The sequence below is a fragment of the Drosophila miranda genome, chromosome 3 (assembly GCF_003369915.1).
Source record: "Drosophila miranda strain MSH22 chromosome 3, D.miranda_PacBio2.1, whole genome shotgun sequence".
NCBI lineage: Eukaryota > Metazoa > Arthropoda > Insecta > Diptera > Drosophilidae > Drosophila > Drosophila miranda.
In genome coordinates, this window is record NC_046676.1 from 16,102,214 (window position 1) to 16,115,759 (window position 13,546).

At 46.5% G+C, this 13,546-nt stretch overlaps 1 protein-coding gene across 1 annotated transcript; it reads right to left on the reverse strand.

Annotated features, from left to right (window-relative positions):
- On the reverse strand, positions 1–610 carry LOC108158272 (general odorant-binding protein 56h). The gene is made up of 2 exons (XM_017290508.2): positions 524–610; positions 1–451 (listed from the first exon to the last, which is right to left on the reverse strand). The coding sequence occupies exons 1-2, from the start codon at positions 575–577 to the stop codon at positions 101–103; spliced, it is 405 nt and encodes a 134-aa protein (XP_017145997.1). The 5' UTR covers positions 578–610; the 3' UTR covers positions 1–100.
- Between the last annotated feature and the right edge of the window lie 12,936 nt (positions 611–13,546).

Below are 13,546 nucleotides of genomic sequence, written 5' to 3' on the forward strand. Positions count from 1 at the left end.
TTTTTGTTTCCTGCTTTAGTGCAACTTTAACAACTTTATTCATTGGACACCAGAGATGAGAAATCATAGCTTTGATCCTATTTCGATGGCTGGAACAAGCTTAGTGATGTCCTGGCATGACCTTGTGCTCCTTGAGGCACATGGTGATCTTGAAGGCCGTGTCACAGTCGTTGGTGCCCTTCATGTCCTTGCAGGCATTCACCCCCGAGGAAATCTCATCCATCTTGTCCTTGATCTGTGGCACATTCTTCAGGGTGTCCAGCAGGGCCTGGGCATTGAACTGTCCGTTGACGAGATGGCCCTGCTTCTCCATCAGGCACTTGGTGTAGCACTTCAGGTTCTCCTTGGCAGTGCCCTGCATGCCGCTGGCCATGAAATCCTTCAGGTCCGCCTCGGTCACCTGGGTCGTCTGCATACACTCTTGCATGAGCTGGCGGAAGTCCGGATCGCACTACGTCGGATCGAGAGTGAATATATAGGGTTTTTAAGTGATCAGGACACGAACAGGTCTTCGTCGTCATACCTGAACCACAGCCAAAAACATGGCCAGAGCAGCACAGAATAGAGTTGACTTCATTTTTATTTGGTTTGTTTTTAGATTTAGTTGAGAACCGAAACTGTTTGAGGTCTGCTGGCCGGCTGGGGGCTTTTATACCGGCTCCCAGGGCGCCCAGAGAGCACAATTAAAGCAATTAAACTTTTTTGCTAGATAGCGGCCAGAATTTGATTACGCACAATGCATACAATTATTGCACAATAGAATCTCCCTTTTTTGATTGTAATTATACTCGATTATCAGTCCGCATTTGCCCTCTGGGACTGGTCGCACAAATCCATAATGTTAGTCTCAATTAGTCTCCAGCAAAAACAAATCAATTATACATTTATTGTATTCATTCAGTTTGACAATTTTCGACCTTTGTTCGGGCCATTCGCACATCCACAATTGATTCGCTGCCAATTCGAGATCCCCAATTTACGCATTCGCATAATCAGGGAAATATTTCCCAGTGTCGGTCCGTTGTGAATAATTTGCGAAATTATCAAAGCTCTCGCAACTAATTTTGGTCAGAGCGTAGCACACTGATTCTGTCATTTGTAGAGTACAATATTTCGAGTACTTAATACTAGACAAAGTTTAGATAAAATATAGATATGGTACATATGGCTCGACAATTTCCCCTACGTCTTTATCCTCGCTGTAAACTGGAAAATAAATGGATAATTAGTTCCACTACACAACGAAATCGATGGAATCGCGGGTGGCTCAGTTGTGGGCTGTCACTGTTACCAATTTGCGTGCAGATTTTCATACGATAGGACCAAATGATCGTGCACGAACCACTCACAAAACATTCATGCCAGTGTGCCAGAATTAATGTACAACATTTTATATTCTCATGAAGAGAATGGAGCCAAAGTTGGGCTTAGAATTTCGACTGTTAAACCCTAGTATGTTTGAAGATCTTGCTACAATAATCGTACAACACCTTTGTTTTATTTAGGTATATAAATGCTAACGTGATTTATTCTCCATATTCATTTTGCAGACATTTGCAATCCACACAACAGATTGCACAAGTCCGTTGTGGACAATCTATAATAATTAAACATCCGACAGCCCCCGTTCGGGCTATGATACAATAGACACACAATGGTGGTACATGTGTCTCGAGATATCTGTGGGGGTGGAGAACAAATATATAAAATACTCGTAGCTTGCATAATTCCTGGGTAAATTCAAATCAATAGACAAACAATAAGCTCCGGTTCGCAGGCCAACTGCCATTTACAGGTCTGAGGAAGCCATGTTGACAGGAGAAATAATTTATGCCTTTGTTATAAAATGCTCACCTGGCTCAGCCCCAGTCCCAGCCACGCCCACGCAGCCTATGCCTCTGCCTCTGGCTGGCTTCCTGGTAAGTTGTCTTTTTTTGCCGGGCCAGAGGAGAAAAGGAGGGGACTGTCTCGATGCGAGAAAGAGTTCCATCAAAGTGGGACCAGGTCGATGCGAAGTGGTTGACAAAAGGCCGAAACCGAAACCCGGCTGGGTGGCTGCTACTACTTGTCATTAGTCAGGGCGGAGGATAAGCAAAGGACATGGCCATAAAAAGGCCAATGCGAGGCGCCAGAGAGAGAGAGGGAGATAGACAAGAGGGAAATCTACAGACGGCACAAGGTGTGTCCTGTGAATGAATTGCTGAGTAACCAATAATGAAGTAAAACTGTTCGAGTCGAGTCCTAGTTGTGTCCTTGTGGGGGCGGTGGCGGTGAGAGAGGCGAGACAGAAAGACAGCCGGGCACAATTCACTGTCAGTTGCATTGTTTTGACCTGATTTACATGCCCCAGCCACCGATGAGATCCAGCTAGAGCTCTAGCTCCGTCTCCAGTTGGATTTCTATTAGAAATGGCAGTAGTCCCCTCTGTGGACTTTTATAGATTACAATGGTCACCGCACAAAAGCGATAGATGCACGAACTGGCACACACACACACACTACCACTTCCACTCCTACTCGTACCCCGGCTCCTGCTGCCGCTCCCGGCTGGCGACGGCGCCAGACGACTACTACGATGACAGGACGAAACAAAGGCCAACGTTAATGAGCCAAAAGAATGGCGCGAGCCGTAACAAACGTGGCCAACTAAAGAGCGGGGCAAATTGTAAGAAAGCAGAACTGTGTCACAATGTTTTGACACACAGGGAAGGAGCAGCAGGATCCAGAGCAGAGCAGGAAAAAGGGAATGGCAGAGAAATGGAAATAGAAAAGCAGCGGACAAAGGAACAGCAGCAGCGGCAGCAGGACAACTGCCAGAGTCTGGAGCTAGTTAAGCAGCCAAAGACAAAGTTGATAAAATTAGATTTGTATGGTAAATAGTTTGTGGGATGGCAGGCTCTTCCTGCTGCCAGGGTCGGCGAGGGGCAAAGTTTAATAAATGTATAAAATTAATTAGCCAGTTGAATGTTCATTAACAGCTGGCAGCAGGAACAACTGACAACTCTGTTCGGGAGGGAGCCTCCTGCTGGCTCTGCTAGCTCTGCTAGCTCTGCTGCTCTTAAGCTTAAAGGCCAAGCCCAGGGCCAGAGCAGCTTTAAGCCCTGCCGGCACCGGTGCCGTATGTACCTTTGATGATGATGGGGATGGCTCTGGGCCCCGTTACAGCCGGCCAGGGCAGCTGTCAAGCTGCCTCAATTAATTCTCAGCAGTCAGTCAATGAAATTTTGTTGTTTTCGACTGCTCTCCCTCTTTTCTGGCCTGGCATTTTCACACCTCCCGCCTCGCCTCGCCTCGCCCCGCTTCGATTCAGACTCGACCTCCCGCTGTGCTCTGGCCAGGAAAAGGGGGAAAAAAGAAAAGAATGAAAAGTGAAAACCCCCAAAAATGAGTTTTGACCTTTCACAATTGCAAGCCACATGAGCTCTTTGTTGGCTGCAACTTGCGTTTTACGCTTTGTGGCAATTGACCACAAAAGGCCGGCCCAGAGGGAATGGAAATGGGATGGAGGATACGAAATCTAAATTATATTTCGGACATTGTGGTAAAATAATTGGATTTTGAGGAATAATGCTGGGGATATGTTTGAGGAGAACAGGAAACCTAGAGAGAATGGCAGCGGAATCAATTCTGAATGTTTACTGTGTTGTCAGTGGAACCGCGCTGTTAGGATGTGGTTATCTGTGGACAGGATATTTGTGGAAATTTAAAGTTATTTTGATTGAATCGATAAAACAATGAATGAAATATTTTCTGGAATTTACTAAGCAACTGACTGGGACTCGGAGGGATGCAGGATATTATTATTACAATGGAATCTCCTCTGAGAACTTTAAGGCCAGACACCGTTCGAAAACTTTGTGCCTGCCCGTCTGGAAATAGAATCTGTGTAATTTACACTCGTCTATATTTTGGACAGCTATAATTGGAATCCGGATTCACGGCCCTTCAATTCCGTTGCCAGTCAATGACACACTCCCACCAGATGAAGGGAAGAATTCAAAATGCGAACGCACTGAGTTATTGAAATTAAGCATCAAGTGTCACGGCCAGGCACTGGCATTGCCACTGCCACTGCCACTGGCAGGGCGGAGGCCAATTCGCTGTCTTCGAATTGCGGCGGCGACAGGGGGCACGCACAAAAGCGCAAAAGTCCTTCCACATGCAGCAACATGAGCAGGAGTGGAAGTTTGGAAAAAAAAAATAAAAGAGAAAAATGGATGCCTGACAAGTGGCAAAAGAGCAAGGAATTTGAATTTGCGTGGAAGTTTTTTGGCAAAAATAAAGTCAGCAGACGCAGTCGAAGACAATTGCCCGAGCAAATGAAATCAGGCACAAGGATGGGCGATGAGTGGAATGGGGCATGAGTGACGCAGAGTGGGGACTCTAAATACGAGTGCGTCCCCACACACAAGTACAATTTACATGCGTACGTGTGGCAGGGACTGCGAATGGGAATGGGGCTGGGGCAGAGACTCTGTGACATGTCCTTAGGATATTTGTATGCAAACAGGCAGGGCACAATGAGCTCTGAGCTCTGAAATCGATATGCGGGCGCGCGCCTCACAAGGAAGTTGCAGCTGAAGGAGCGGCGGCTTCCAACTCCAACTCTCATCTCCTTATCCATCTGCTTCTCCGAGAGCCGCATCTCATCGACTGGCAGTTGACAGCCATGTGCAGCGGCGCAATGAAATGAAAAATGGTTCGAAGGAGACTCAGACGGCGACGTTGCCTGCAGCTACAAACTCCCATGCGGAGTGTAAGGACCCGCGGCGACAGCGATGGCCCGCTGACAGGGCCTTTTACGAGTACGTGTACATGTATGTGTCGGGGGGTACTGATATGTGATATTAGTTTGATCTATTGTGATTTCGTTCAGGGCTGCAAAACGGTCTTAAGAGAATGGGACATTGAATTTCCATAAGCCCTTATATCTTCTTACTCGTAGAGTAATACTTTACAAGAGTACCATCGGAATATTCCCAGTTATATTTAGTTCTTCTAAAATAGTATTATAATTCCTAACCTCATATTCATAGCGATATATCCCTTCTAGAATACCAAGGGAATACTGCCCCAAAAAGGGTTGATAATACAACAAGAAGTATTATCTTCGACAGATAATATTTCTACACAATGCAACTGTCAGAGATTTTATAGATAAATCATAGATGAGTGGACTAGCCAAAAGGAGAGTATCATAACAGCTGTTTCATCTGAACCAGCTAATAATGGATTTTCAAAGTGAGTTTCCGACGCGCCTTCCATCAATTGCAATAAGAAACATGATTTTGCAATTTTCCACTGCAACACTTGGGAATTCTCAGGGCAGGAGAGCCAGAAGCACTCGCTGAAAGTTCTGGAGAAGTGGTTGGCCCATCCCTGGTCTGGTTCTGGTTCTGGTCCCGCTGGTACAGTCTCCATCGGGCTGATTATATCTGGCACTGTTGCTTGATTTGTTTTGCACACATTACCGATTGATTGTCTACGCCACGTACTGCTCTGCAGCACAGCCTCCGCCTTCGCCGCCGCCGCCTCCCGCATACGAGTATGACTTGCAACGGCAGGCAGCTCCAGACGCAAATACCCGTCCCCATTCACCATCTCGATTCCCGCTTCCCTTGTTATGCTGGTGCGTCATTCGCTGCTTTTCGATTGTGCAACTTTGATAAGCAATTTTTGAGCGTCGTCTTTGTCCTCCTCCCCAGAAATTGTTTCTGTGCCAGAGACAGGGAAAGAGGCATCCCGGCATCCCGGTCTTGTGCGTGTGCGTGTGTCACCAACACGCAGATGTGATACTGATGCCAATGCCGATGCCGATGCCCATGCCAGGACATCCCCTTCGATAGCCATCAAATTAAGGCCAGCCCAAATCAAGGCAGATATGTACTAGTGCTGGCTCTGGCCTCGGGGCATCTCGAAAGGAATCTTCATCTGCACACTCATCTCGATCTATTCTCTGTTTTAGAAGCCTAATTGCCTGGATGTTGGACCGTTTGCCTCGGCCGAACAGGTGCAAATGGTTATGAAGCACAGCCTGCATTAAACTCGAAGGGGAAATGCAAATGAAAACCTTTAAAACATGCCCAGCATAACCGTACTTTCAGTCGAGTTACATGTCTGTAAGAGATGTTTTCTTTTCTTTATTGGGACCCTTCTCTTCCCCATATTTTATTGTAATTTCGGCTGTACTCGGACAGTAGCAAATTGGTTACAAACACAGCTGTCGACCCTTACGTGGCTATAAAGTAGAAGACAAAAGGGTTTTTCAAGCCAGACAAAAAAAAAAAAAAAACAAAAAAAACACATTAGAAACGTGTGCCGGAGCAGGGCCATAGGAGAGGTATACTCGTATGGCCGGTCAATAATGCGGTAGCTAAACGGTTTCGACATACCCCAAACTCGAAGGAATTTCATGGCCCACATACCTTGGCATATGTGTGGTCAAATTAAAAGGGTTCGAAGGATATCCCTACGCTGTTATCTGCATCTGAAAAGAGTTTTCAAAAATACAAAATAATATTTACCAATTGAAGTTCCACAACTATGTGAGTGCTTGGGCTGTCAATCGTTGCAGCCTCTACATATTCAAATATATCAAAAACATTCCTTTGATTCCATTTTCTCCGGGCTGACCGTTGGGAGGCATTTCTGGGATGCCATTCTCTGCCTTCTCAGCTGATCAAGCACCTGAATTATTTCTTTGGAGTAACTGTGTTACCCATATTGTGTCTGCACCCAGCAATCCTCCGTTCCGTATCGATCCGAGGCACTCTCCTTTGCAAAACAAAACCAAATATAAATATTCACCATCAGATGCTGACAATCGTTGTTAAAATACAACGAACAACTCTATTGAGACCCCGTTTCTGTTTCTGTTTCTGTTGGATCCATATAAACATCTGTTTGTCTGTCATCGTCAGACCGACCCCGAAACATATCGAGCCACAGAAAGAAGTGCATACCAACATTAGTATGTACATACATATGTACTCGGATACATTTGTATATTCATCCACCGTTTCTCGGGCATGGGTTCCCTCCATGGATCATCTTTAGCTCCCCAGTTCTCTGAAGCTGATTGCGAATTGCAAATCGATGTGGACGGAATAAAGGTAAACGTAAAACGTAAAAACCGCACGGTAGGAAATTTGAATAAAATGCAATAAGACAAACACATGCATGATAATTTCAACCGGGCCCAAGCTAAACACAACAATGCATCATTCCCTTAGTTTTCGGCTGGGGGGCTGTCGGCACTTTGGGTTACGATTACGTTACCCTTCCTGAATGTAGATACATGTGCATATATACGAAATTTATACAGTTGTGTGTTTATAGTAGGAGCACATACATATATGCAAAATATCCAACGCAGCTCGTGCGTGTAAGCTCGTGATGATGATACACTAAAAACTACGCTGCTAAACAACCAAACCACAAAATACATCAAAATGATGCGGTTGCAAACTGATGCAGAAACAAGTTCTGAAGTCCCCGACCAGAGCGGACAGAGCCAGAGTCAGAACCAGAGCCATAGCCAGAGCCAGAGCCAGAGCACGGTACAATGAACCACTGTCGAAGTGGTTGACTGTTCAAGTGGTTGCCGAGTTTTGTTGGATGCAAAAAGTTAGACAAATGTATTTGAGATTAGTGCAGGAGTGCAACGGAATGGGAATACCCTGGAGGAGTTTTCAGATTTGTTGGGGCGCATAAAACAGTGGTGAATTGTATCTAGATAGCTTTAAATTTAAATTGCTAAACCTTGAATTTCAAGAGCTAGAAGCTTGGACTAGATCAACCGGCTACTGCTAGTTTGTTTCAATGACTTATACCCCTGGTAAAACACTCTCAGAACCTCATTCAGGAGAAAAACCCCAAGTCGAGTCACTCTGGGAGGAACATGCTGCTCTTGGGGGCTGGCAGGGAAATGGCAAATGCAACTGTCTGACCTTTCGGGCAGTAAATTATGCATAGATGGATAATTTATAACTTATGCGTGGCAGTGCCAACCCCCGAAACATTTTGCATGGTACGCTGACGGGGGAATCAGGCGGAGACATAGACAGATGCACAGACAATGATTAGGGCCACACACAAACCTATTATTAACATGGCAGGCCCTGTCCACTCGGGTGGACAATTGCAATTGCTTGCCAGTAATTCTCAATTTAATTATAGTAATACACAGACACTCACACACTCGCACTCACGGACCGGACTCTAGAGGAGGGGCTGGCTCGTCTAAGTGCAGATTTGAGCGCATTTGCACTTGGGCCAAGTTTTATGGCTCGGCTTTGAGACCCCTGCCTGAGATCTGAGGGACTGCCAGCCTGTGCGTAAATCAAATGCAAATGTCGAGTGCCCGTAGTGCAATGACAGCAGTGTCCTGACCCTGTCCAAGAGCTGTCCTTATGTTTGTCCGCTTGTCCGCTTGTCTGCGGCTAGCTTCTCGCCATATTCATTATGCGGAAAGGCAGGAGAACCCACTTTTGGGTCTCCCTCCGAATCTGAATCCTCTGCCCGCCCTCCAGGTCCGGTCCTGCTGGATGGGATCTATGTATCTGACTTTGGCATTAGTTTTAGCCCGGGCAACTTTTAGTTCTCATTTTCGCACGTAGCCCGATGCCGATGTCCGATGGCCGCACATATCGGATTCAGCAATCAAGGTGTGGGCCAGCCTGAAGGGGAGAAAATTATGCTCACGTAGGGAGTACGTGCTGTTGATTTGATGGTCAGTTAATTATTATTTTTTGTGTTTATAGAGTTGCGGCTATGTTGTTTGGGGCAGGCCAGAAACAGAAACATAAGCAAAATGCTCTGGCTAATGTCTGATCTTGTGGCTAGGCATGTAGAGATTGCGCCCGTGCATGCTGGGTTATGAAGTGTCTCAGTCTCATAAAGGTGACTGGAAATGACTAGCTGGAAAACTTCATATCTTGATAGGTGTGAGGGGTAAACAGGAGGAACAGGAATACTCGAGGAATAATACTGGAGTTCCAGGCACCCTTAAACACCTTGGAGATATTCCATTTTAATCATACCAAAAGGAGTATAGAGAATTAAGTATAAAATATACCATTAGTGTGTACACTTTATGATCCCCTAGCCCCCACATTATGGTGCACTGCAGTCATGCTTATGCTCATGATTAGGAAAGTTGTGTACCAAGGTTGATGTTAATTTTCGCTGCCAAGGTCCTAATCCCTTCGTGGCCTGCGTCAATACTATTCCGATTGAGCAGCAGATGGATGCCGCCAAATTTGTTTGATGAGGCAGGAGCGTATCAAGGCTTTTGGGTCCTACTTTTGGGCCCGTCTGAATATACATATGTATGTGTAGGCTTAATTATATTTTGCTTTTCGCTTTTCCTACACTATTTGAAGTACTTTTGAGACCCAATACTCACTTTGACTTAAGGTCCGCCCCTGTGCCCGCATCGTGCTGTAATCAGCCGAGGCGGGTGAGGGATATGATGTTGGCCAAATCGCCGGCGCAATTCCGACGGCCAATGCCAATATTAATCAATTCTATATGGAGCGCAGCTCGGGCGGATCTAGTGGGACCAAAACCATCCCAAACTGGTTATCCTCTGCAACAGCAGCAGCGGCAGCAGCAGCAAGTCGAAACTCATTTCGTGTTGCGACTTTTGATTATGATGATTATTACGCGTAATCGCCGCTACATGTGCTACATGCAGCGCCAATGCCCCCTCCACTATCCGATCCCCGCCTCTGGAGCTTATTGATGAGGTACGAAGCTGGCATAGCCCCCTGGCCGAACCGAAAGAGCCTGGGACACCTGTGTGTATATTATTATTACACATCGGACATGGCCAAGAGAACAGGGCATGAGCAAGGGCAAGGGCACAGGCACGGGCACGGGCATCGGCATCGGTATGGGCACAGGCACGGGCAATGGGAATTGGAATTCGAATGGACAGGGGCATGGGCACTGGGCAATGGGCAGACGAATTTAAGCGAGCTACTCGTACACACGATGACGCTGTAAGTGAACACTAATGTGGGTCCAGGGTATGCAGCAGTCGCGGTCAGTTAAGTAGGACCATCACGAGTACGGGTTCTGGAAGAAAAATCTAAAGAATCAAATATTCGTAATAGAAATCTCTCCTAAATTTTTGATCTGCTCATGAGCAGATATCGTATATAGTAGTGGAACTCCTCTTGGTTCCATTCGAATGATCGCAGCTGTAGATTGTGAATCTTACATACAAGCTTGCCAGCAGACTCGCTGACCGTCTGACGTAACAACAAGTTAACAAGATAATGACAGTAGCGGCGGCTCACCGGACGAACCAGGCCAGCCCATTCAGCCCAGTCCCAGTCCCAGTCGGTCCAGTCAACATAGTCATCGTGGTCGTGGTCTTGGTCGGTCCCCCTCTTTCTGGACGAGGTTCGCGTCCCGCTCTGTTATTTAGTCGGAGGTAGGTGTGGATCGGATCCATTTGTGTGTGTGTGTGTGTGTGTGTGTGTGTTAGAGTGAGTGACGTGCCGTGCGCATAAGTGACTGATGGCCGGCGACGTCCAGGGCCCGGCCCCCTTTCTTTATGCTGGAGCTGGCTGCCATTTCCTCTCCCTCCTCTCCATCCGCCTCATCCGCGGCTGCTGTCGGCCAAAGACCATAATCAAGTATGCTAAAAAGACGCGCTAACCAAAAGGAAATTGAAATGAAATATAAAGAGTATATGTGTGCTTGTGCTCGTGTGGGTCTGCGTGGGTCTGCGTGGGTCTGTGTGGTGTGGCGAGAGAGAGTGTGAATATGTATACGTTCCTTGGGTGACCATACGTATGCGTGTCTGTATGGGTAAGCGCTATAGTTTGCTCTTCTGTGGTATTTCGCACCTGGAGCGGCGGCTGCTCACCTTGTTAAGCAGAGCGTCGTTAACACTTGAGGTATTCTCTTCTGGTTTTTCTGCTGGTGTGTTGGTGCTGCTGCTGCTCCTGGCCCTGTTCTTGCTCCCTCGCTCCTGCCGTTCCCCCTGCACCTACGGGTGCACTGGCCAACAAGCTCATTAGCCTCATAATTAGCTTTCGTTATGCTGTTCGTGTATTAATTAGAAGTTATTGCTGCGTCCAGGCGCCGCGCACGAAACCCACTCAACACTCGCTCCTCCAGGGAGTGAATGTGGGATGTGGTAGATGGGCAGAGGGGGGCCTCTTCTCTGCCTCATTGCATTTTAAACCGCTCATCAAGCCAGTTTTCCTCTCGTCAGCCTTTTTCCTGACTGTTTTACTCGCCTTTGTTCTGGGATTTTTTGCTGCTGCTGCTTCTGCTACTTCTGGCCACGGCTAATGCAGAGATAATGATGCTGTGGCTTTGATCGATTTGATAACAATTTAATTTCGAGTGCACGCTCGTGGTTTTCCCCACATTATTGCATTTTCCACTAGAGTCTTGTGATGTGGTGTGCAGGGCACGTAGGCAGATTAGCCTGGTGAATAGGAGGGGCGGGGGAAGGGGAATGGGGAATGGGGCGACGAAGAGTGATTGCGTTCCCAAGTGCAATACATATTGGGTTAGACTAATGGTTCATGGTGACACCGCGCATAAGGAAGGGCCCCATAAACAGAGAAAATTCAGAATAAAGCTGTCCTGCTCCCAGAAGAGAATTAGAGAGTGAGCGGGAGGGGTGTGTGCCCCAGCGCTGCACGTGAGTGTGGATTAAATGAGGTATTCGCTCTGCCAAATATGGAGTTCTACGTACTATGCTTTGCTCCATTATATACACGCATCGTGGCTTTGATTTATCTTTATTTACGGTAATTGGAATAATAATGAATAGCTTATAAATCACATATTTGATTGCAATAATTTTAGTTTCTTTATGGCATGCTTCGTTCTTTAAAATAATGATCTAAAAGCTATGAATATCAACATGGCGTATATATAGAGCTATTTGTAATGTTCATTTTGTATATTTGTTGGCTGATTTAAATAATATTTCTGCATCTATGGAGTTTCCTGGAACTTTTAATGCATAATAATTAATTTCGAAAGTTGGAACTTTCCTCTTATTCGAATCTCGGATAATAAACACAACAAATCTACAATCCGCGAGAGCTGGGGCAAACAAACAATGGGCCGGAGGCACAGCCGACAAAAAATGCTGAGTAAACCTTATTAAAAAGGGATAACGGCGTACGAGCAACGCTAATGACAACGCTCATGGGTGTGGATGAATGGATGGGTGCGAGAATGGATGGGTGTGGACGGATTGCAAACACACACACACGTCACTCAGCCACGACATCCTTCCGGGAGCGACAAAGGGTCGGTACGGCAGGGATCGGGCCTGGGCCTGAGCCTGGTCCTCGTCCTTGTCCCGGGCTTAACGCTGTTAATGACCAAGGGCAACAGCGGCATCGCCCTCAACATCGGCCCAGACATTCCGCATCCTCCAGGCTATATATTATTACGTGTGCTCACGAGCAATTGAGGATGCAATGTCATACGTCAGCAGAAGGTGAGTCAAATCAGCGGCCAGGCCGTGGCAGGGTTAAACAGGAATACACAAGTCAACAAAGTTTGGATCTGATTGAAAATCATTGTGCAATGTCATATACTCGTAGTAGAGCTTAACATCCATGACACAGAACAGAGGCGGACCGTGTTGGAGAGTATTTCTGAACAAAAAAACTGCTGCATAATGTTTATTTGCCCGAGCAAAAGAAATTTATGTGTTCAGAGCCCGTTTAGGACGTGTGGTTGGGGGTACTAAAAAACTTTTGCTTAAGAAATCTGCGGCAAAAGGGTTGGAAGGACATTGGTCCCGGTTTCGACTCGGGCAGCTGGCAGCACCCTGCTGTGGATAAATCTGCGTAGCAAATGCAACTTAATTAAATTTCCAAATACTTTCTCCGCTCAGGAGCTGTGATGCAAAATGCTGCTTGCTGTTAATTACGAAATTGTAAAACTCAAAGTTCAAATTGCAATTTGTATTCATTTGTAAGCCGTCAGAGCCATTAAATTTGTAAACCGCCGCCACTGCCGCCGCCAGACCCGCTGGCAAAATTATATATTAATGCGGGCGGACGGGCGTCTGTCTGTCTATCACTGCGGACACCTTTGCGGACGCAGCCTCCTCCTTCGGGCACCCCCATCTCCATCTCCAGTCCCCCGTGCAGTCGCCCACATAATTTAAATGCATTTCCTTTTGCGCATTAATTTCCTAAGCTTTTTTGCATACGAAAATCCCGCACAAAACTGCGTTCGATGTAATCCCATGAGCTTTAAAGTCACGTGTGTGTCCTGCCCGGGGGCATGTCTGTTTGTGTGCGCTGTTGCCACAATCCAACCTTCCTTTCTGTGGCAGGGGACAGCTGCAGGAGGCGAGGCACGCACAACAAAAGCATCGCCGTCGCTGGATTTGTTTTTGTATTCGCATGTAATAAATGTATTTGTTTATCCCCCTCTAATTTTCACTGCAAGCGAAAATATACCAAAAAAAAAAAGAGAGTGCTACGTAGAGATGGGGAAATTGGAGTCTGGGCGGCTTTCCCCATGGTCTGGTCTCCTCTCTTTGTCTTTTT